Raw genomic sequence first — 25,745 nt, forward strand, 5'->3', positions numbered from 1 at the left:
CTCTATCCCCCATCTGGAGAATCCCACAGAGAATTCTACAATTAGAGAACTGAATGGAGGATGTGCTCCAAGGGAAACCCTGTCATAATTAAATGCTTCTCCAAAAAAAGGAAGGAGGAGCGCTTAACAGGTGTTAGAACCTCATTGAGGATGAGGAATAAACCATGGAGGTCTGTGAAAAACAAGGTAAATGGGCCCTAGCTGAGAGCTGTGAGTGGCTGGAGGAAAAACAATACTTCACCCTACACCCATGAAAAGTACTCTGCACAGCAGGATACGGAATACCCTAAAGGCAAGGCACACTACAGCCAGACTCCTAAAGTGGAGAAAACTCCTAAAGTAAACCCTTCCCTCCAGAAAGGGAAGACCCCTTAACTCTGGTTCCCAAGAATAAGAGACATGAACTTAATATCTAGTCCAGAAAATCTTCCAAATCAAACCCACATCCCCCACAGAGTCTAAACCAGCAAAATCTATTTGTCCAGGCAAGTCAGATGCACCTTAACCCACCAGGACTGAGCTAAGGCCCTTTAAAATCACTGTCCATATATTATTTGGAACACGCTTACTATTCTTATTTACTGTATATTCCTGCAGGAGACTTTACACTCTTCTTGGCTATGACATTAGCAGCTATAAAGCCAGAGATATGCAATGGCCTGAATTCCTATATTATATTGAGCCAATTATTGAGGCCAGCACTGAAAGAACAAAGTTTGGCCCACTGCTGTGAACAAAATTAAAACAGCAGGTTCTCCCCATTCCTCTCACACAGGAGACTCTTTATTACCTATCTGCCTTCTGATGAACAAGACGTCTGAGAGGGGTCATAGGCTTTTCACCAAGTCAGGAAATTTATGCTGTGATGTTTAACCACACCGGTGGTAAGAAAAAAACTAAACCCCAACCCTCCGCAAGACCTTCCTGCTGATGCTGAATGCAAAGGGAAGAATCTCAGCAATGCTGAATGAATCCTATGGGAATGTTACTTCACTTACCTGCCTATGCTTTACTTAGTCTTAATGGGGACATTTAGAAACGTTTTAATTTTCACTTTCACCTAAATTTAGGAAAAAGAAAAAATCAGCAGCCCACTCCCACCATTCACTCTTATTCTCTGTGCCAGTTTCCCTTTGCTTGGACAATGCACACAGAAGAAAAACCTTCTCTCTTCTGTTCATAATTCATTTAATTTTCTGTAGCTCCTGATCTAGAGATTAATTTTCTCCCCTCATCTTAGGGCTGCACATGTTACTAAGATTTATTTGGAGTTAAACAAGGACAGTGCTGTCAGTGAAGTGGAAAAAAGTACAGGAACCTCTACTGATACTATACTCAGGCAAAAAAAGTCTTTTAATGGGTACAGAAACAAATGTAACTGGACCTCTTTAGCAGAGCCGTCTTATCATCAACTGAGAACCTAGAGGGTATCACCAGACTGAAATCAAAGCTCCATTCTCGTACGCCACCACCAGCTTTTTGATGGGAACATGATGAACACCACAGCTCTAAGCATTGCGGAACTGTGGGAACATTTCAGGGTAACACTGCCTTTGCATCAGCAAGGAACTGGTGCATTCGGTGTGATGTTGCTTTGCTGCTGTTGACAGTCACAGCCTGTGTCACCCAATGAAATAAGGACACCGTTGGTGAGCACGGACCACAAACGAGAGGAGCTCACATCCCCACTTGTCAGGCGGACAGGGCAAGCAGGACCTCGCCCCTGCCTGCAAAGCTAAAACCACAGCCACATGGGTACAGACATGTTCAGAGAGGAAAACCAAAGCCCAAGCACACGTACCAGCACTGCTCAGAACCTTGGCTGCAATTTAAAAGTAGCTGAAGCAGAAACTGTCTGCAGGGTTCTCATTTAAAAGTCAGGTTCCTATAGCAGTCAGTTCTTTAACAATAAATTTAAAACATGCAAACTGATAAGCATCTCTTAAAAACTGAAGGAATATTATATGAGGAGGATCTTCCTGCCTACATTTTGAAAATATCTTGGAAGAAGATCAAGAAAACAGTTTTAGAGGTTTAACATAGAATCACAGAATCACTAGGTTGGAAGGGACCCACTGGATCATCGAGTCCAACCATTCCTAACAATCCCTAAACCATGCCCCTCAGCACCTCATCCACCTGTCCTTTAAACACCTCCATGGAAGGTGACCCAACCACCTCCCTGGGCAGCCTGTTCCAGTGCCCAATGACCCTTTCCGTGAAAAATTGTTTCCTCATGTCCAGCCTGAACCTCTCCTGGTGGAGCTTGAAGCCATTCCCTCTTGTCCTGTCCCCTGTCACTTGAGAGAAGAGCCCAGCTCCCTCCTCTCCACAACCTCCTTTCAGGTAGTTGTAGAGAGCAATAAGGTCTCCCCTCAGCCTCCTCTTCTCCGGGCTAAACAATCCCAGCTCTCTCACCCGCTCCTCGTCAGACTTGTTCTCCAGCCCCTCACCAGCTTCGTTGCTCTTCTCTGGACACGCTCCAGAGCCTCAACATCCTTCTTGTGGTGAGGGGCTGAGAACTGAACACAGGATTCAAGGTGCGGTCTCACCAGTGCCGAGTACAGAGGGAGAATAACCTCCCTGGACCTGCTGGTCACGCCATTTCTGATCGAAGCCAAGACGCCATTGGCCTTCTTGGCCACCTGGGCACACTGCTGGCTCATGTTCAGTCAGCTGTCAACCAACAGCCCCAGGTCCTTCTCCTCCAGGCAGCTTTCTAGCCAGACAAGTGAAGGAGCCAAGCGAACAACAACAAAAACATCTGAGCAGTCGCCATCACAACTTTAAAGAATAAAAAGCCAAAAGAGGACAAACTGAAGCTTATCCTCTTTACCCCAGGTACCTGAAACTGTGTACAAAACCGGGAGAAGTAGCAATTGTTGGCCACACTAATTTAAGGTCAGCTGCAACAACCTTTTTGTGACAGTTACTGTGATTCTGCCTGCAACTCTGCTATCCATCACTGCAAAAAGGTACTGCTGAAACACTATGCTACACTGAATTCCCCCAGTGAATGAGACATTGTAAATAATTCAACACTTTACCTCATTTTCTTTATTTAAATAAAATCTCTCCTACCACGGTAGAGGCAGCCAAACTTTCCCTGAGCACAGGTAAGCCAACAAAACAAACTGCATCAGGGAGGAACAAGCTCTAAAGAGCACTGAATTCATTTGTCATCAGTTTTTTTACTGTAATTAAAATCACAAAGCTGCCATATGACATTAAACACAGCTGACCTTTCTGGTTTACACATTTAATATTGATAAATAGCCCAACGAATATATTTGCAGCGTATCTGCATTTTGGTTTGCCTTCTTAGTGAGGTGACTATTATCTACTGGGAAAACATAGCAATCCAGAGTCCTTGTCCTACGTGATACACAGACGCCATTTAGACTCCATGACCCTGTCATCTTCTTGTACCTGATCACCCCCCTGTCTGTACCTGGCACCAGCTCCTGGCTCGCCCCAGAGAAGCCATGAAATCCAAGAGTTCCACCTCCACCACAGAGATATCAGTGGCTCAGGAGATGCTGCTGATCGGGTAAAGGGAGCGAGAGGAACAAAACCCACCTCATCCAATACGTCCTTAATGTCAACACAGAGTCAGTGCTTCTCCTTCAAATCCACTCACCCCACTCTGTTTCAGCAAGAGATTAATCAGGAAAGAAATATTCCATTGGATTGTGCAAACTAAGGCACTGTTACCTGAATCATGTTTAACAAAGCAGGAAGAACATCCATCCACGGACCACATCAAGCGCATTCTCTCTTCCTTCACTCAGGTTCAGCCACCTCTGTGCTTATTTATTTATCACACCACACAATCCCATTCTTCTTCATTTTACAGACCTTCCCCACCTTCTGGCTCTGTTGACACACATTCCCCTGCAGGAAATGCCTTCTTCTATTCCCCAGGCCAAGAAAACCTCCCTTCTGGAACCAGTGAAGTACATGTGTGAGGAAGAACTTGCATAAAAGAAAGAGCAGTAATAACTCCTATTGGAAGCAGCCAAATGACAAAACAAATGAAAAGGAAGTGTGATCAACAGCTTTTTTCAATTTTAAATCCACTTGTGTCCACAAAACAAAATTCAGCGGCTGAAGAACGCCAGTATTTCACCAGGGTTTCAAGTACTGGTGGATCAACGCCGTAAGTAGTCTATAAAACCAACTGTACAAGCCATAGAGTGGGAAGCCTATGGAGAAGCTCCACCAGCAGCAGCAGATGAGGTTTTCAGCCTAATGGTAAGACAACCGACAGCTGTACAGGAATCCAATATTCCTGCCCAGATGGAGATGCTCAAGATTTCCAAGGGAGTTGTGAACCCACTTCACCTCTGAGAGGCCCAGAAGCCTGCCTCTCGGAGGGCCGCATGGGAGCCTTGAGAACACAGCAGCTTATGGCACTCAACGCTGCCAAGAGCTGCTGTAGTGAGGAGTGGGAAACAGCTGAACAGGAGCTGACACAGCTGGACCAGAAGTCTTTGTACTGCCATCCTTAAACCATTTGCTAGCACTAGCCTCAAGGCCAACAAGAGCCTCACTTCAGCTTTGCATGTCAGCAAATCTAATAAGAAACTTCCTTCCAGGCAATAGTAGAGACAAAAGTCATCTTCATCATTACCATCCCACGGTGCCCCTACACTGTCTGGCCTCAAAGTCCAGAATAGAGGCTTCTCCGTGAGGTGCTGAAGAGAATATACAGAACAGGCTGTTTCGCCTTCTCAATAACATCAGTGGAGACACACCACATTAACCTGGCCCCTATTTTTTCTGTTGCTCTTAGATGGGCATAGTATCAGTTCCTCCCAAGGCTCTGATCAAAGCTGTTTTCCCAGGATCAAGTCAGACCCTTTCCAAAGTTCACATTCTCCATCTCCAACAGAGAAGTGAACACAGACATACCAGCATCTGCTCGTGTTTGTTCGTTCTTGGAAAAGAAGAAATGGCCCCACAACCTGTTTTCAGCTCAACAAGGGGAAGAGAGCTCCCTCATGCAGTTCACAACTGCAGAAAGTCACCTATCCCTCGGTTTCCACACAATATCCTGAAAGCCTCCTCAACACTCAGTCAAAAACAACTTCAAAAACTACACCACACACAACCCTTGAAGAAGTAAATCTCCAAAGCCACCTACCATATTTATACAGGCCCTCTTGGTTTGGTATCTGCTCCTCATAACCCTTATTTCTGTTTGGAACACTTAAATTAACTCTTCCCTAATGCTCTTTTTTTGCACAGGGACAACACCAACACATAGAAATTCTAAATGATTTTCCCAAGGTCACACAAGAAGCCTGTGGCAGAGCAAGGTACTTGGGCTCACTGAAGCCCAGGATAAGGCTTGCATTGCTGGGTTGCTGATCTCGGGCATCCCAGAGAGACATCTAGCCAGGACATTTGTGTCATCTGATTCTTGAGTCAAAGACAAAAAAAATGACATAATCATTGTAAGCTGCAAGTGGGAAAGTGAAAAAAAAAAAACAACAAACAACGCAAATCTAAACCAGCCCTCAAGTTTTGCCCACTGGCTGCCAAGTGAGCCAACACCACTCCCAGACACCACTATACAAGGTGCCAGAGAAGAATCTAAACTGAGAGCCAAGAGCAAAGCAATATTAGTTTATTGATAAAACTCATCTGATAGACACATCAGGCCTACTTCTCAGGTGGGGAAGGAATTGCAGCCACATGCAGTCCCAAACAAAGCACACTGTTCTGTTGGTGCGTGCTGTGCTTTTTCAGCACAAGGGAGGAAAGAGCAGGCACAGAACTCCTCCCTGCTGAGCACAAGTCTCTCCCAGTCTCAGAACTGAGCTCCCCCAAAACAGAGCAACACCCCATCAAGCCGCACAAGACAGCACTCTGCAGGGCAATGAATTTCCAAGCCAGGGCACGGAACAGCAAGAATGTTGGTTTGCATTCACTGCTGCATTTTGGGCCAGCCAAGAAGTCTCCAGCTGGCTTCCCTCCCCAGTGTACAGGCTGGGAGCCAGTGTCAGGATGGGCCGTGTCCTGTACCACCCCGGACCCTACGTGCAGAGGCTGGTCCTAGTCCCAAGTGCTCGAGGAAAACTGCCCCTTCTCATACACTCCCTCACGCAGGGCCCTGCACAGCCAAGAGGAACTGGGTTTGCTGAACAAGCAGCTATTCAATATTTTGTTTTCTCCTTATTGTTCAACGCGTGGCCTCAAGCCAAGCCCTACTCCGAATACAGAGCCAGTAGTTTCCTTACAGGCTTTTCAACACGCTCACCGAGAGCAGCAGCAAGGTAGTTCAACAAGCACGTTTATTGTCAAGCATCCTCGCTTTCCAAACTGGAAGCTAAGGAACAGGGAAATCAGAACTGCAGCTCCTCATCCCTCGGGTTGCCTCTCTGAAGACCCTCAAGGGCCTGGTTTTCTGGGCCATTTTATATGTTCAAAGCACAACTCCCACCGGTGCCCCTTGCAGCTGTGCATCATCAGCACTTCCGCAGCTCAGATCCCAGGCTTATATCTTGGAAAAAAAAAATTCACAATATGAGGAATAGACTATTCAGGGGTCTCCCTTGACAGGCCAGGCTGAAAGGGACTTGCTGACTGCACACAGGGGTGCTGACAGGGGCCAGGAGTGAAGCGAGATCCCCAATGTGCTATTCACTGCTACATTCATCTGCCTTCTAACTTCTGTGACAAGCAAAGGTCCTACAGAAACCACGTCCTTCCCATCCCAGCCCACAGCTAACCACATCAGGGCTCTTTCGCAGAGATCAGACACAAAGGCTTATCTGTGTTCATTTTGGGAGGTACCTTAGCCATTTCAGTACAGAAACTCCAGCCCACCTCCCTAGGACATGCAGCAGCCGACATCTTCAATAATGATTTAGAACTTGACCAAATTCAGGTAGATTTTCACAAGTCATGAAAAAGTATATGCACCAAGGCAAGATTATGGTCTATGATGCAAGGGAGTTTGAGCTTCTTGTAGACAGATTCTTGACTTTTCTTTTTTTCAGTGCATTGACAAAACCATGTTTTTCAGGACCTGGTGAGGAGAAGTGTCAGGTGGCTTCACTATGTCACCTTCCAGGTCCTCCATGAACAGAGAAGAGCACAGCACAAAATGAGGACAGCAAAATACAGACACTTCCTCACACTAATATCACTTGTATGCTGTCCCCGAGGTCTTTCCCAAGTCCCACCTGGGAAGGACAACCTCCCTACACAATTGTCATAAACCACTGGAAGCAAAATGAATTATTTAAGTAGAATGAGGCACAGACTTCATCCACCCCCCCCTTACCATCTTTCCTAACCAAATCCTCTCTGCTGAATATTCAAGTGTACCTCAGAGCAGGGTAAGGCCTGACACCGCAGAAAGCTCTATGCGATCTTGTTCCTGTTCCACTGACTTCCACCAGGCTCCAAGAGTCTCACTGCATGGTCAGGGACTCAGTCTCTTCCAAGGCCACACCAGAATCAATATCATGGCTGCTAGTACTTGCACAGCAGAGAGATCACAGGGATTCACATAAAGAGAATAAGGACACAAGAGGCAATTTTCAAATCTACCTAGAAAACTTAGGATCCCAAGTCTCATCTCCTTTCAAACAGCCACGAGATCCAACACACTGATTCTGCTTCCTGAAAACAGAATTAGAAAAGCATGTGCATTACCCCAACGTACAGATGGTGGGAACCATGTAATGTACAGATGGTAGGACCCATGTAGGTCATCTGACGTGCCCAGATCTTGCAGCCTTTCGGCAGCAGACTCAGGAAACGATCCAAGGGCCCAGCATGCCAGCCCTTTGCCCTACACCATGCTTCTTCCCACACACAGCACTACCCTTTCGAGGAAGATTGTCATACCCAGAAATAGCCTTAGCAATGTCATCTGCAGAGCAACAGTCTGTTTGGGGAACGTGTACTTCTCTGCAACAAACATCTTCTGACCTAAAGAAACTGCTTTCAGATGCACTGGGGAAAATGAGGCTTTTTGAGTCAATGCCATCTGACCAAAATGCACTTTGTTTGAAAAGAAACCGATGGCATTTGTATGGCTGTGGTCCAGGTCAGACTTTCTCCACTTCTATTTAGACTTGTTACTTATCTCTCATGTTATAACTATATTGCTGCAATACTGTGCCTGGAGATGAAGGGAGGGGAAATACACTTGAAAGTACATTAAGATCACTCTTAGCTACACGCTGCAACAGGGAAACTGAGGCACAAAGACACACACACAGGCTGTAACAATATCAGAAAGAGAACCCAGATGTCCTGATGTCTGGGATTATATTCTGCCAGTAGGGACATACTCATCTCGCATCTTGGGGATCCACGAAAAAGGAAGGTTGACAAAACCAAAAGAGCTCTGATTTCTTCTGCTCTTACAGTTCTGGCTCACAAGCAGCAAGAAATAAAATGAAGGCAGCAAGGTGGCTACCTCCCACTGCTCCCAGATGGCCAAGCTACTTGTGAAACAGTTCATGAACTGCTGCAGTTTCTAGCTGAACTGTTAAAGGCAAACCAGGACTTGTGCCATGTTACCTTACTGTATGTCTACGGCTGTATCTCTTACTGTAGCTCTACAGCTGCCCACGCACCTGGGCAATGACAACTGAAGTAATAGTCTCAACAGCAATCACTACGTCATCTGTCCCTTCCCATAACTCCTTCTTTCTTGATGGTCTAACAGATGGAAGGAGATAAACAAGAAGTGCTCAGAAAATAATCAACTAATTTATGCAAAAGAACTTTAATCAAAACTGAGGCGAAAAAATTACTCTCAGTCCACATGCCTGCTTGTCACAGAGAAAGCAGCAAAGTATAAACAAGTAATTAAGATGTTAAAAATCATCAAGGCTACTTGAAACTGGACCATAAAGTAACAGAACTGAAGTGAAATCACTTTCAAATCAGAGAACGGAAGTACAGTAGGGAACACAGAAATGAGATATGGGAATATATCCAGCAGATGGAAAAAGCAGGCCTGCTCCCTGCGAGCTGATGAACAAGGCAGCTTCTCATAGCGAAGAGATCCAGGCAAAGGCCGGCCAAGTGCACAGCCCCAGAGACCCACAGTCTCTGATCAAGAGAACCCAAAATAGTCAACAACAATAAATCCTATCTTTGTTGGTTCAAAGTGGGTAGGGAGTCGAAGCCAGCACTCAAGAGGAGAACAAACAGAAGCCCATCTTTGATTTTGGGCAGAGGTTTGTCAAGAGATGATCAGCAGCAGGAACTCCAACAAGCAAGACAACCCAGCAGCATGACATGGTCTCTTTGGGTCAGAAACAGAAATGGATTTGACAGGTCAACCAGCAGCAAGGGAGGAAAAAGGCAGTCTTGCCTACAAACAGGAGAGCAGATGGAAACAACACTACAGGTGACAAGCAATTTACTGTCAAGTGAAGGATCAGGTCAGGTTAAACAAAAGCATGAAGGATAAATCCCTGCACGTGTTGTGGATGAGTCATTACACAGAGAAGATATAAAAAGGGTACAAGCCTGGCAAGAGGGGGAAAAAAAAAAACCCAAAACACCTGACAAACAAGGAATACTACTTAAACCAGGGAAATTACTGTATATAACGCAAAGAAGAAACGAGGAAATTCCAGGAACAGACGACCAGTTTTGGCCTAAATATCCTCCCTACCATCCCAGGGCACCAAATCTCCTAGGAGCTGGGGCTAATAACCTTCACTTTTCAAAAAACCTTAAGCACTAAAATCTGAATTTTCTTGTCACTGCGCCAGTGCTGCTACCAGTGATGCAAATCAGCCCACGGCAGCTGCAGCCCAGCTCTACCTGGGCAGAGGGACATGAACAGCATGAGCTCTGACAAACAGTCCCAAGGCTGCAAAACAGCCCGCTCCTGTAGAGGCTTCCCCCAAATCTGGGAGGACAAAGGGATCATGAACCTTCAGTCAGAGAGTAATAATTCATCACGGAGAGATGCTGCAGCAGTGAATTATAGCTAAAGTTGCAGATAACATCAACAGCTGGGCCCGCTTCTAGTTTACACAAAAGCCTCTTTGCACAACTCAGAGACTACAAATTAAATTTTACACCTACTGAAGTTACCAAAGCATCAATTCAGCCCAGACTCATGCGTTTCTGCATAGATGCCCTGCAACACAGATGTCCCTATGCGCGGCTATATTACTAATACAAAAAGGAAAGCACAAATTGCAGCTCTGCAGGATCTTCTCACTTACATGGCTAGAAGATTACCTGGGTGACAGAGGGGAACAGAGCAAATTCCCCCACGGAAATTGCTCCATCAGCCTTAGCACTTTTGGAGGCCTCAATCCTCACTAGGCAGCAGGGTTTACGCTTCTCATGCCATTTGCTGGGTTCACTCTCACTTTCTGTGTTTTGCCTGGTAATCTGCCAGCTGTAGTACTGCAAAACCAAACACCACTGAAAAGGCACTGCATACAATACCTCGCTTACATGGGGTGTTTTTCTTCCCCCCAAAAATCATTGGCAGGATCTCAGCTTCTGATGTAAATCAGCAGAGACAAGGAAAGGCATAACTTAGTGCCAGCACAGAATCACAGAATGGTTTGGGTTGGAAGGGACCTCAAAGCCCATCCAGTTCCAATCCCCTTGCCATGGGCAGGGACATCTTCCATTAGATCAGACATCTTAAGGTTCCATCCAGCCTGGCCTTGAGTGCCTCCAGGGATGGGGTGTCCACACCTGTCCTGGGCAACCTGTGCCTGTGCCTCACCACCCTCATGGTGAAGAAATTCCTCCTTATGTCCAGACTAAATCTTCCCTTCTCCAGTTTAAAGCCATTCCTCCTCGTCCTATTACCCCATGCCCTTGTAAGGAGTCCCTCCCCAGACTTCCCGCAGGCCTCCTTCAGGTACTGGAAGGTCGCTATGAGGTCTCCCCAGAGCCTTATCTCCTTCAGGCTGAACAACTCCAACTCCCCTAGCCTGTTCTCACCGCAGAGGTGTTCCAGCCCTCTGATCATCTTTGTGGCCTCCTCTGTACCTGTTCCAACAGCTCCGTATCCTTATGTTGGGGATTCCAGAACTGGACACAGCAGGTTCAGAAACTCCAGCATTACAACTTGCTTGCCTACACTCACCAGACTGCATTAGAGCAAATTACATCAAATGGGCACACGGGATGTGCTGGGGCTGAACTCAGCTGTTTGAGTACAGCCCTACCCGCCAACCTGCTGCAATCAACCGTACTCCAGCACAAACCTAGAAGAAGACAGTGGGATTTTAACAGGGGGGAAATCCACATCTCGGACCAGCAATCCATTTTCCCAGTCTAACACTCTAACTGTCATTATGTTTTCTCAAAAGGAATACTGCTGGCCAGTCCCTCTCAACACCTCTAACAGAGAGGCAATCTTTAACAGCTCAACCTTGCCCAGTTTTTCTTCCTTGAAAAATTAACTAACATCTTCATCTATGTATGAAAGGAAGATCCCATCTCCAAACCTATTCCTAGACAAAATTTGAACAGCACCATGAAGATTCCAGATAGTAATCACACTGTTTGTACATTACCAAAATGAGGCATAAATCAAAACATGGCACAGCAAATCACATCCATTCTGTTTTACACATGTAGATTTGTACACTATGAAGCAAAGCCAAGCCCTGAGCCATGTACAGAGCTCCCTGGCACTAGAAGGCTTGAGACAGAAAGGCGTCTCTATCCCCAGCGTAATACATAAGGGCCAGATTCTAACCGACCTACACGCAGCAAGTCAAAACCGAGCTCCCACTGGCTGTAGAGCAAGGTGTGATCCGAGTGCAAGCAGCTAAAGAAAAGGCTCATAGAAAATAAATAACACATCATCCAGAAACAAACAACAACGGATAGAGACCGGGAAGCAGCGAAGCTGGCAACAAAAAACCTCAGAGATCAGCTCTCCGGGACATGGAGAAAGCGGCAGAGTCTTTGTACAGACAAATAGACCAGCATGGGTTGACCCAGTGATTTGCTCTTTCGGTGATTTCTTACACAAGACAGGCAAACTACTCAGCTCCCCACACCTCCTCTCTGACAATAAAATCAGAATTGCAGCACTGTCCTAACTCCAAAGACTGCAGAAAGGACTGAAAATTGCCAGGTACTCAGTTATCAGCACACTGGGGGGCAGGGAACCTCCTCTGACAGGAAAGATATATTTAAAACTGTGCTTAAGCAAGTATTCACCACCACCCCTACTCCTCCCCTGCACAGCGAGGTACAGCTGCACAGCACTGCTGTTCTGGTAAATCAGGCTTTCTGGCACACCAGACAGCCAAGGCTGACTTGTAGCTACACATGCCACATCCTTTCAGCCTCTGAATATGTGTTTGTGAACCTCTGGCACAGGAAGCCATCTCCTGAGACACACAAGGCACCTAATGCACACCCACCTGCCCCCTCAATCCTTGCTCAGAGACACTGAGCAAATTAAGCTTAAAGCCAAGAACACCTGAGGGTTTCAATAGTACAGCCCCTATTCCTATCCTTAAAACCAGCTTCAAAGGTTATGAGAGCAGAGGGCTACAGAAAAGATTCAGCACAAAACCAAGTGATGGGATTTAGAAGAAAAGTTTCAAAAGGGGCAGAGGAGAGCACAACAGAGAAAATGAGGAGCTGCATCACTAGAAAAGCCAGAAAGAGCACTGAAAACCCAGACACCCAGATTTTTAAGATACCGTGTCCAAAATGCCTTACCATACCCACTACAGCTGTTGATTCCAAGCTCTGCAGGCTCTGCTACTGTAGATGTCTTAAAGGCCCTTGGGAAGCAGCCTCAGACACAAGAGAGGATAATGGGAAGAGAGGAAAATGAAAGGAAAAAGAAACTGGACAGAGATCAAACCCTCCCCCATGGAACTGAGTAATAAATTCTTTGAGAGCCCTTAACAACACGGGCCTTCTGGGAGAGCTGAGGGCTCCTAGTGCTGCTGGGAGGGTGCTTGGCATTTCTCCAGGATCAGACAAAAAAAATAGCAGGCTTTTCTACGTGCCTGAGAGTCTAAAAAAAAAACAAAACACAAATTACAATCTAATATTGTAACATAATTTCAGATTCTGTAATAAATCTTAACTTCATTAAACTGATTGTACTATTGGGGGGCGAATCATCTAGCATCCCTGCTGTTTATTTTATTTCCTGCTGACACAACAATTTAAATTGATTAAAAAGTCTTTTCAATTATTTTCCAAAACGCATAAATATCAAACCAGTCTAATCCTCACTGTAATGAGCCTTTCAAAGAACTGGGTCTATTTAGAACCACCTTTGTAGGTGCAAAAGCAGTTTCCAGTGATACTGAATGCAAGTTACTCTACCCAGAGAACTGTACTTCCAGCACAGACTACTTCGCTTTTCTAGCAAGTTTTTAGAACTCAGCTTCTGTTCCAGAAATATCTTCAGAAGTAACAAACATTTAATACTCTGTTACAATAAATCTCTGCTCATTTTTCATCTTTGGCCAAAATCCAGAAGATACGTTTGTCAACAACAAATTTTAATATGGGTTGGCAATTGGTTTGCTTGGTTTTTTCTTTGGGTTTTTTTTTTTTTTTTGCTTTTAGCTGTGTTAAATAGGATATTTTTTTAATTAAAGTTTCACGTGTTTATTATGAACTCCAGGTCACAATGACTGTGATGCTCCACATATTTTTGCAGAAGGGTAATTTTCAGCACCTAAATATCCCTGACTAAAGCAAGACTGCATATTTTTAAAGATATTCAGTTTTTAGCTCACAGCATGCAACACTAGATCTTTAAAACACCTATGAAAAACACATACATAGGTATAGATAAGGTTCCAGGGACTGCAGGGGGGAACCCTTTTGCAGCAATCTGCATGCTGTCAGTTGCACAACAGAGACAAACAAAGGAGGAGAGCACCTTAGTCAAAACATCCTTATTTAAAAAAATGTATCAGGTAAATTTGAAATAACGAAGCAATGTTTTCCCCTCTTGTCTGCACACCCGTTTGGGGTAGAGAAAAAAAGTACTTTGCTGGGACTAGGACACCTCTGTAGTTTTGTTAGAATGAGATTTGCTCCACCACTGCCATCCAGAGCTGGACTGCCTGTTCCTCAGAACTTTCTGGGTGTCTGTGTCATGACAGCACTGAGTTTGCTGGGAAGAAACAGCTGCCATTTCTGGGATGTAAATGCTGATGGACTGAAAATGCAGAAAGGAAATACTCGGATTTAAAACTATGAATTAAGGAGCACCTTGGCTCTGTAAATACCCTGTGCCACAAATCATGGATTATTTGGTTCAATAAAGACCAGCAACAATGCACACTTGTGAACTCCTAAACATGTATAAATAAAGAAAAGAAAAAGGGAAAACAACGGTGCTTTGCCAAGGTTGCCCGAGACACATTTTTACAGGAAGCTTTTAAATGACAAGATCTGTACAAGATCCAATGTATAATTTCTCTACACTAATTAAATATTCTGAGACAAAAGCAATCTAAGAAAATCTCTTGTCCACACATTAAATGTAAGCCTTGCCCCTCACTGAGGGCTTGATATTTAGTGCAAAATCCACCAGACAGAACTTACTGAATTGCCTCTTTGATTTTAACAGGAAGGGATGATACAGAGCCTTCCTTAAACAAGGCTGATGCTACACTCAGCGTCACACAAAACACTGCAGTGAATTTGGAGGCACCCTGAACTTCACAGTTGTCACTTCCCAGCACTGCAGCCATCTGGAAGCCCTGCCATCTCCTACAGCAAGTGCAAGCTGCTACGACTTGTGCTAAAAGAAACTTCCATTTCCAACTGTGCCTGTGAGGTCTGAGCTCCCCAAAGACCCTCTCTGGTCTCTGCATGGACCAGATCTGATGCTGGTCACTCCCTGAGGCTGAAACAAGAATGGGAGGCAACACACTGGGTAACACTCTCACTCCAGAGATTCAATCTGACCTCAGTATTCCTTGTATAATTAAGGTTTTAGCTGCTATCAGCACAGAAATGTGTGCTGTGAGAGCTGTGCCTGGGGCTCTGCACTGGCAGGGTACACTGAGCACCCAGGCCCCAGGGATGGGGAGTGCTCTGTATCCCTCTCTAGCCTACAGGCTGCTGGATTCGGTGCTAAGGAGCTCCTGAGGGGGATGTGCTTCCAGCCCTCCTCTGGAGAAGGGCAGGTTGCCATGACAAAGGCCTCTGAGAGAAAGAGGTGTGGGATTGAAAAACAGTATGTGAGAAACCTAGAGGGGAAAAATACAGCTCTCAGTTCAGCATTTGCCATCACTTCCCAACACAAAGTCACTGGGATTTGGGACTTGGGTTTATGTGAAACAGTAAAAAACAACTGTCCTGAAATCAGGAGAGGCTGGATGAAGGAGGGAAGCAAATGTAAACAGGCAGCATACAATAAGCTTGGGACACACTGACCCTGATGAACAAAACTTCCCCACAGCAAGGTGTCTTAACATCACTTCAAACAACCTTTATTATCAAATGCTGCCAAAGCAGAATCACTGCAAGCAAAGGCAGCTTTCCCCTAGGCCTTTAGAGGTCCTTCCCAATGGCCTTAAGAAAGCTTTAATCACCTGAGCCACCTGCCACCATTTTAAGGATGACACAGGCCCTGCTGCAATAAAAGCAAGCTTGCAACTGCCTCTTCAAAATTATACTTTATCTTTCTAAAGTTTCTCTATCCTAGAAATCTCAACAAGAACTGAACAATTCTATAGAAAGGAGCAAATGAAAATAGAAAGAAAAGAAAGGAGAAGGGAGAGGCAAATCCTACCACAGCACTGAATGACAGGCTTAATCCTGTTGTCTCTTCTAGATTTAAGAAACCAAGAAATAACGGCATAGTATAATAACAGAAGTGTCAAAAACATGGACTTCTACAATTACCAAGCAATCAGGAAGCTGGGAAATCCCACTGCCCTGAAAGGCAGAGGGAAAGACAGCTTAATTTTCCTGAACTGAATTTTTAACACATGGTACATAACAGTCAGTGATCTCCCTCTCTCCCATTTGTTGTAGGGAATCCATTTCAAAACATCATTTCCTTGCTTCAAATCATGCCTGTCATTGCACTCCCAAAGCACTCAGGCTGAACACACGCTATCCCTTAAAAGCAGTGACTTATGGGTTGGAAAGACATCATCTGTATATAATAGGGATAGCTATTGCCTCCCTCCTCCCTAAACCCTACGAACAGATCTCCCTATTCCCCTTCCCTCCACAGCATGTGAGCCTTGGCACAGAGTTAGCAGGCAGTGCCACTTCAGATACAGCTCTCCTGTGTCCCCTCTGCTTTCAGCGCTATGGATCCAGAAGGGACGCTATACTTGTGCGTCCCAGCTCCGAAGCCCCCTGAGCTCAGATTCTTCCTATCTTCCCCACAGGGTAAGTCTCTCCCTTCTACCTCCAGTCTTCCTCTCCAGCTCCATCCTCCCAGCCAATCCTGCACCCCACACTTTCCTGCCCACATCATACCTGTTGGCAATACTTGTATTGCTGCCACTGCCGCTGTGTTTCCGTGCCCGGCTCAGCCTCCGTGGGGGCTTTGGGTCTTGTAGTCCAGGACTTGGAACTGAGGGGAAGGTCGAGGCATAGCCATGTTCACACTCTGCATGAGAATCAACAGGCAGGGCAAAAAAAAAAATAGGGTCATTAAAAAAAATCAGAAAAAAAAGAAGTCATCACGCAGGCCTCACCAGTAACCCATCAGCCCTTAACCACAACAGCTCGGGGAAATGACTGATGGTGTGTTCAGAGGGAAGTGGACTGGGAGGTGGAGAAAAAGAGGAAGGGGAGTGTAAAGGCTCTGCCAACCTTGGAAGGACACCACCACTCAAACGCTTGAAAACATCAAAAGAAAACATGACAGCCCAGAGAGCACCTCACCTCTCTCCTCCCCTCCAAGCTACCTCAATCAGGCAAACCAGGCTTATTTCACCGTGCCATTGAGGTCTCTGCAAAGCCAGAGCCACCCACCACCATCATTCCTGCCCGGGGGACACCTTTCACGGTGATCCCCACTTCCCCTTCCAGAAATTGCATTCACCTCTATCTCTCCCTCTCTGCAAACCCTTCTACCTCCAGGAGGACCCCTCAGCCCTGTTCTTCATTGAACCTCTTGCTGCTGGGGCTTCACCACCAGCTCTGACTTCTTCTCCAGGGTTACCCTCGCCCCTCTGCGGTGCTATGGAACTGAATGACCTTTTAGGTCTCTTCCAACCCAAACCACTCTATGATTCTATGATCTCTGACACCAGCCTCACTTCCTCCACATGGATGTGAAACGGGATGACCTTTAATGCCCCTTCCAATACAAACCACTCTAAGATTCCATGACCTCTGATCCCAGCCCCACTCCCCAAGCGCGGATGTGGAACTAAATGATCTTTTAGGTCTGTTCCAACCCAAACCATTCCATGATTCCCCGACTCCAGCCCCTGCCCCCGCAGGGATATGGAACTGGGTGGGCCTCCCTCCCAACCCAAGCCATTCCATGAGCTCTGACCCCCACCCCGCTCCCCATGCAGGGATCTGGAACTGGGTGGGCTTTACGATCCCTTCCAACCTAAACCACTCTATGATTCTATGATCTCTGACCCCAGCCCCTCTCCCCAAACGGGGATGCAGAATTGGATGATCTTTTAGGTCCCTTCCAACTAAGCCATTCCATGACCTCTGACCCCGGCCCCGCTCCCCATGCAGGGATCTGGAACTGGACGATCTTTTAGGTCCCTCCCAACACAAACCACTCCACGATTCCATGATCTCCGACCCCAGCCCGCCTCCCTGCAGGTACGTGGCGCTGGATGACCTTTCATGCCCCTTCCCATCCCGAGCCATTCCACGACCCCTGACCCCAGCCCCTCTCTTTGCCGTCCCCCGTTACCTCTGTCCCTGCGCTCCAGGTACTCGGCCGCCTCCAGCAGCCGCTGGATGTTGATCATCCGCACACGCTCCATGCCCCCCCCGGGGCGGGGCGGCCGCCGCTCCCCCGGGCCCGAGGCCGCCGCGCGCCCCCCCCACCCGCCCGGGCTCGCGCCCCCCGCGCGCGCCGCCGCGCTCCACTTTGTTTACCTCGGCCCGGCACGCGCCGCGGGGGGGGGGGGGACGGGGACCGGGAGGAGGGGGGGAAGAGGAGGAGGGAGGGGCGGGGCGGCGGCGCGGGGCAGCCTGGGAAATGTAGTTCCTGCAGCCCATAGGGGTGCTGGGCACCCAACCAGCACCTGAAGGGATGCTGTGCACCCACCCACCCAGCTGAGCCATGAGGGGATGCTGCACAACACCCGGCACCTGAGGGGATGCTGTGCACCCAACCAGCACCTGAGAGGATGTTGTCCACCCACCCCACACCTGAGGGGAATCTGTGCACCCACCACGAGCCATGAGGGGATGCTGCACAACACCCGGCACTTGAGAGAATGCTGTGCACCCACTCAGGCCCTGAGGGGTTGGTTCTGCAACCACCCAGCCCCTGAGGGGATGGTAGCCAAGCCCTGAGGTGACAGCTGTACACCTTGCCAGGCCCTGAGGTGATGGCTCCATGCTCAGTCAAGCCCTGAGGTGATGCTGTGCACCCACCCAGGTCCTGAGGGGATGGCAGCCAAGCCCTGAGACGATGCTGTGCACCCACCCAGGCCCTGAGGGGTGGCTCCATGCTCAGTCAAGCCCTGAGGTGATGCTGTGCACCCAGCCAGGCTGTGAGGGGATGGTGGCCAGCCCTGAAGGGACCGCTGTGCACCCACCCAGGCCCTGAGAGGATGGCTCCATGCTCACACAGGCCTTGAGATGATGGTGGCCAGCCCTGAGGTGGCAGTGGCTTGCCCTGCCCTTCCTCCCTCGCTACCAGCTCACAGCCCCTGGTGTATCAGCAGCGCACACCCACTGGTGCTCACAGCCCACAGTCCCAGACACAAATGGTGCGGCCACTAGCAGGCACGGCTTCTCCACAAATGGTGGGGCCACAAGCAGGCACGGCTTCTCCATAAATGGCAGGGCCACGAGCAGGCACTGCTTCTCCACAAATGGCGGGCAATGAGCAGGCACGGCTTCCGCCCAGGGCACTGCCACAGCGGGCTGGGGCAGCCACAAGCCTGAGTTCCACACTCCACCAACATGCTGACTGACATGGCTTAGGAGCTAGAAGGGACCTGTCACTTCACTCCTTTCCTTGCAAAGAGCAGGCCATTCTGCACATTGAAGGGTCAGGGCCATGGCAAGAACCCAGCAACAAAGAGAGGCTCCAAAAGCAAAAGCTGCAGGTGGGGTGTATCTAAAGACAAGGTGCCAGGCTCTGGGAAGTCACACCTGGAGTGGCTAATACACTGTTTCTGATGGAAGACAGAGATGCAAAACCCACTCTTTCATGGGAACACAGCCATTTGAACATCAGACAAAAGAAGTCACAGTGAGGGAGCAACCTCACTATAATCTACCATGTGGTACAACTGAAGCAGCATGTAAACAAGAAGAGTGACTACATCAATATTAACAAACACTGTCACACCTACGCCTTGCAAGCCAGTCTCCACCCTTCTCAGCATCTTGATAATGTATTTAGGTCCTGATTTTCTCACTGGCACAAACTGTCATATCACTTCTGTGACTCTGAACTTTGCCAACTACTTTAATGTTGGTTGGAATGAAGGGTTAGCATTTAATTGTATGATATCAGTCTCTAAAATAGTTGACCTGCACTCATAAAGGGGACCAGCAGAGAACATTCAAAATCAGAAACAGAACATCCAGAGTAAAAATCTGAATTGCAAACTGATACTGACTTAGAAATACTCCAAGGACTGCTTTGTAGTTTTAATTTGGGTTACTTTTCATGGATATGAACCTTTAGGTTGTGACTGGTTACATTTGCAAGCATTGCTCCATCAGAATGGAAGCCTGGAAAGTACCTTGAAAAAAATACAACCAACCAAACAGAAAAGCTGAGATTCTCAAGTAATGGCTTGAGTCTGGTAGCAGAAGCTTTAAGCAGAGCACAAAGCATCAGGAGAATCACAACGAAGCTGCAAAAGTTAGCAGCACCAAACCTGAGAAGGCCTGAAAAAGAAGTGGATTCAGGGTAGCTAACTTTTCTTTAGACACATTTTGCTGATCTACCGTTTCTGAGGAACCCTCAGAAAATTGCAGGCTTGCTGCTGATGGAGGTAAAAATAATACTGCTATTCCGTTCTTACACAGCCCTTTCCATCTCTGAATCTCAAAGGACTGATGTGTTTTGTTCCTCTTAAGATGGGACAGTTGAAGAATAAAGGAAGTTGGGACGCCTTTGGGGACACCTCCTTCATTCTGCACTGCGGAGAAGTGAGCCTCAGTCCTCGCTCAGGCTTCACGTACCTACACAGAGCCAGATCACAGCACTCATAAAAATCAGCTTTTGTCTGGGGGAGAACTCAGGAAGTATTCTCTTCTCCCCAACTCTTTTTTTCTACATTGGAAACTGCTGATAGAGCAGATTGTTAAAAGCACGTGGAAAGTTTCAAATTTGAGCAGTCTCAGGGACTACTTATACAGTCTTGGATTGCTCACAAAGGGAAAAGGACACTGTGCTCCACAACAGTGGGGTTAAGACAACAGCATTTCTGGGTTCTAACCTGCTTCCAAAACCAAGGAGCCATCTGCCCCTCAGGATTAACAATACTAAACATAAAAAAAAAACCCTCATAATGCCCCCCAAAAAACTACGGTGAAGCCCCAAAATTGTTGCAAGACTGGTTCTTGTCAGCATCCACTATCACCAGCTTTTCTAGTAGCACATTCAGACATATGCGGTACCACTTTAGGGATCAAATAGGAAAACCTATACTGGAAAATGAAGAGGTAGTTTAGGAGCATATCAAAGTGTCAGCCTCTTGAAGCTAAAGTTCAAGATATAAAATAAGGGAGTGTGAAGCAGAGGGACGCCGATACACGCGGTGAATTAAACCAGCACTGGGATGAAGTAACAGCAGGACCAGTTCTGCACGAAATGACATAGGATCAGCTCTTCCATTTACACATCAGCAGAGCTTGCAAGTTTTTGTTTCTGAAGTAAGCAATATACAACTAGAAAAAAGTTATATGTTCTGCATTTGAGAATAAACTGTTTCACCTTCCCAAAGAAGGCGCCCTGAAGAGGCAGGCAAGCCAAGCACTCAGCCACAGCCATCCCAAGCGCTCACGTGGGCAGGTCAGCCTGCAAAATGCCAGAGTTGTATGTGACAGAAACAAAAGTGGGTGGAAAGTGAACAGCACGAAGAGGCCTGATGCTATTCAACTGCCGACCAAAAAAAAACCCCAAAGTCACATTTAAAATGTGGTTGAGCAAATCCACAGGCAACGCTGGGGAGGGACTAAGGGAAGAGTATTTTAGGAGAGAATGAGATCATTTAATTTAGTGGCTCCGAATGATCTGTAAGTACAGTTTTCTGATTATAAGTGCTTGCTGCTTGGCATCCCTTCTGGCAGCTGTGATTCACTTTCATTGTGTGTTCTGCTGCTTCGCCCTTTAGAAAGGGGCTTTTTACATTTTATTAAATGGCACTTCGGCAGCCCTCCATTTCCAGCCTTAATAATGGATTTGTTAATCTCCCTGATAGCCTTTCCCTCCTCCTTAGCAACAATTTAAATATCCAAGAAGAAATCTGCAGTGCAGAAATCAATTAATATTTACATCTGAAATGCTGCTGTACTATTTTAATCGAGTCAAACAGATGTGATCTGTTTTTTATCAACACCACCAGCACTTGCATTAAACTAGCATCTTCCATCAGAGAAATCTTCTGAGAGCTTTCCAGAAAGTAATGTCTTAATGTCTCAAAACTGCAATGACTTTAGCTCTTTTCTTTCCACTCTGCAGGAAGAGAAACTGAGGTGTAAGCTGAGGTGTAAGCAGCGTAATCACTCGCATGAAGGCACACCCTAAGCTGGAGGTGGAACAGGAACACCGCTCATGCATTAAGATGCCCAACCCTCTGCTTTGAACACAAGGCTTAGAAATAACACAACGCTTTGCAACGTGGAAGTTATTTTCAGTAAGGGCAATCCCTTTGGCTAAACTGCCTAGTTTTCCATCCCTTCTTTGTCTTTTCTAAAATCCTTCTGTCTCCAACTCCCTGCAACTTCTGGTAGGAACATAAAGATGGCAACAGTTTTAAGAGCTCCCTTTGCCCACTGTCACACAAACCCTGCACACTCCTTATACTGCCTCGAAACATAACACTCTTGCAACCAATAGAGATCCCCAGTAGGAACCATTCTCTGCTGCTCTCAAAGCACTGTAAAGATTCAGCAATTCCCTACATTTCTGGGGACAGCAGATCCATAAAACTCCTTGTTTTTCTAGCCAGGGGAACATCTCTGGCATACCTGAACATTCCACCTGCCAGCACATACAGTAACAACCAGGTCTCCATTCTCATACTCATGACTGTAACAGCTCAGCATTGGAGGACTCGTAATCATCCAAAGATGATGGAGATCATCCAGAGTCCCACCTACTCAACACCCTTCCAATGCTTGCAATACCTTCAGTAAGGGACCTACACTGCCTATGGGATGTGGCCTCGTTTCTGATCCGGGAGCCTCATTCTTTCACAAGGCAACAGATAATCCCCTTCAGCACTCCCACTGGTGCCTGGAACCCACTCACCGGTGAGGACAAAGCCAAACCACCTGGATAGCCAGGAGTCTGAACAAGAATAAAGCACATGCTGTGTATCTCACTCTGATGCAAAGACCAAGCTGTGCCAATCAATAAGGCAAAAGCCACAGGTGCACTGGCTCTTCGGATTACTTGCTCCTTTCCTACATGAGATGTGTTGCTCTGTTTTCAGACCTGCACTGTGCTCAGCTTTTCCTGAGTCGGTGACTTATTCTGTGATTTTGGTCAGGTCACTTGGCTGACCCAGAGGCCTCTCGTGTGACAAAAATCCATCATATACAGGGCAGGGTCCCTCAGCTAAATAAGAAGATGATAGCATTCTTCAACCAATGGCAGAAAGTGCTTCTTTGCCAGCCCTCAGAATGCTCTGCTGACAAGGGATGTGATCGGTTCTCAGCAGTACTTCTGGCACAGTCCCATGGTTTTACCTCTGCCCTATCATTTCTCCTGCTGTGGCTTCCTTCTGACTTTTATGCTGAGGTCCAAACAGCATGAGTCAAAATAACCCAACCTGGAAGTGGCTAACACATGAATCACTGTGGCCAGGTCACGAACCTGGAAGAATGAAAGGGGTTTATTGTGAGCTGGATCAAAAATACATAAATAAAAGAGCCCCATACTGCTCCATATATCACATCACCGTAAGACCCAAGACCATCTGTATTGACCTTGAACCACGTGTTCAGCTCTCATTGATTCAACGGGAGCTCTGCGCACAGACTGAAGGCAGTCTTGTCTCCTTCTGCCTTCTGTTAATTGTGGGTTTCTGATACATCTTTACTTTGGCTTGTCAAAAAAATAAGAACCCAAACAGTGCATAAACAATGGAAGGAGCCACACGATGAAGATACTCTTGACTCACCCTCAAGGTTCAGTTTTCCTCTCCTACAGATGGGAATATTCAGGAGCAAAGGACAAATTTAAGGTCACCTATTTAGTATTCCTGGTCAGCAGGTCAATAAACACTGCCAGCTCTTCAAAGGGAGACTGTGAAGAAGATCTAACTATCTTCTGTGAGGGGCCAAAGTCTACTGCCTCATGCATGCCCACCTCTACCACACTTGCAAATAAGGACACCACTGTTACAATGGCTTGTGTGCCTTCAGGCTTTTAGAAGAGGATATGGCAACATAGGTCTGTATCTGCAGTGAGATCAGTATATATTACATACCATGTCTATTACAGATAAGTCATCACATCCGAAGAATTCATCACGTGTTTATGCAACTCCTATTGACAAAAGCGTGAGTCCACACACGCAGACGGGATGCTTGGCACTTACTTAACCTCAGCAGAGTTTACCTCAGATCCCTCTAACAACATCTTCCAAACTCCAGCATTTCAGCTGCTACTGATTTCCAGCCGTGCTTATTCATGAAGTGGCATTTCCAGAGGTTATGGATACACCAACGGAGCTGCCCCCAGCACGACTTCCATTTCTGAAAACAGCCACTGTAATTCTTTTCATATGACGTTTCTATTCCTTAGATACCAAGCTTAAATTTCTAGAAACAGGTCATTTGGAAACCTGTACACATCAGTTAGCAAGGTGTGTTGGGATTGCGTTCTGCGGTCTCGCCATGAGAACCATAGCAAACAGACAAGCAGCACTGGTACTCATTTCCAGAGGCTCAACTGGAAAAATAATTCAGTTCTGTTTCAGTAGCTAAAATACTCCAGTTTACCCAAGCAGTCTGAAAACAGAACTCTAGCCTCCCCAGTCACTGTACTGTAATAAAGATGATTTTTATTCCATTTTTCTAAAGGAGAATGAATACTAGAAGGGTGGTGAAAAGGCACTGCTGAATCGTGGTCTCCCACTGCCATAGCCCTGATGGTACACCATACTCTCCTCCGTGGCTCTCAGCCCTGCAGTTCTGTTCCAACACCATCCAGTCAACCTACCGCCCCTCTGCTATTACTCACGACCACAACGATGGGATGTGGGATCTATAAATGTAAAAAAACATGTCCTCATTTCTCTCTGGGCACCAAGCAGGCAGGTAACTCCTGCCTTAACCGAAAGCCCTGCCCTAGACATTGAAGGCTCCATCAGCCGTTCCCTGCACCTGCAGGCAGAGCTCAGAAACCTTTGTGGTTTAGGGACTGAAGAGACTTGTAGCTGCTCCTCTGTCACCAGAAGGTGTGACATGCACACTCTGGGATAACCGAGAGTTTGGATTCACTAGAGACAGGACGACCTCCACCTCTCAGGGGGCTCCTCCACCAAACAGCATCCCCTCCTGCTTGGGACAGCATAAAGGTGAATAACGTGGTACAGCCACCAAAGGCTTGGTAGAACAAACACGTGGACGCTGAGTGTGGTTTATCAGAACCCAAGTAAAACTACTGAGAAAACCTCTTGAGCTCACCCAGCCATGACAGCCCTTCCTTAAATTCCTGCCTTTGGCTCCTGAAGCCCTTCAGCTTCCACACAGCTGTGATGCTGATCCCAGCCAGCATCCTGGCACTTCACTGCCCCATCCCTGTCACCCATCCTGATCAGGAGGAGACAAACAGCTACCTGTTTTTTTAAGCCTGTATTTCCTTGGGGCAGGGCTCTGCCATTGCCCTACGTGCACAGCACCCAGCCCAGCAGGGCTGTGACTCGTGTGACTCAGTCATCTTCCTGATGGGAGGAACACCAAAATAACTCGGTGGAGCCCTGCCTAACACTGTGGTCAAATGACCTGGGCATCCTGCAGGAAGCAGGCGAGCACCAAGTCTGCCTGTGACCAAGTTTGGCCGCAGTCTCCATCACCATACTTTTTGGAGCCGGTCTCCTCTGTTATTGCTAATTGCCAGGCTGGAGACTGTGACAAGGAGTGACCAGCCATTACCAACGTGTCTGCCAGACTGCCAGCACGGGATGCACTGAGCAATCATTCCAGAGGAGAGGGCATAGTATCCTCTTGGTGCAGTAACCTGAGCTCAGCATGCAAATCTCTTCCCAGTACAACTACATATCTACGTTAGGATATAACCCCCCCTGCTTCTGCAGCGATTCCTTAGTTTAGATAGGGCTCATAGTGCTCAGAGGTTGTTTTCCAACCCCAGCAGCATTTTTCTTTGTTTGAGAGCAACACGTAAAAGCTGCCTGGTTTATGGCGGTCACGTT

The 25,745-nt window shown here is 46.9% G+C and overlaps 1 protein-coding gene across 2 annotated transcripts in view; it reads right to left on the reverse strand.

The window, feature by feature from the left end:
- Positions 1–25,745, reverse strand: part of MXI1 (MAX interactor 1, dimerization protein) — a 58,668-nt gene that overhangs the window by 30,248 nt on the left and 2,675 nt on the right. Inside the window, exons 1-2 of one of the 2 annotated variants that reach the window (XM_054071146.1) lie at positions 17,861–18,012; positions 16,450–16,582 (exon numbers count right to left, since the gene is read on the reverse strand). In XM_054071146.1, coding sequence (XP_053927121.1) covers positions 16,450–16,582; positions 17,861–17,933 — 206 coding nt within the window. In that variant the 5' untranslated portion in view covers positions 17,934–18,012. Of the gene's footprint in view, positions 1–16,449; positions 16,583–17,860; positions 18,013–25,745 lie in introns of those variants that run through there. The other variant, XM_009568188.2, reaches the window with a different exon arrangement.

Source organism: Cuculus canorus, chromosome 7, assembly GCF_017976375.1.
Source record: "Cuculus canorus isolate bCucCan1 chromosome 7, bCucCan1.pri, whole genome shotgun sequence".
Taxonomy (NCBI): Eukaryota; Metazoa; Chordata; class Aves; order Cuculiformes; family Cuculidae; genus Cuculus; species Cuculus canorus.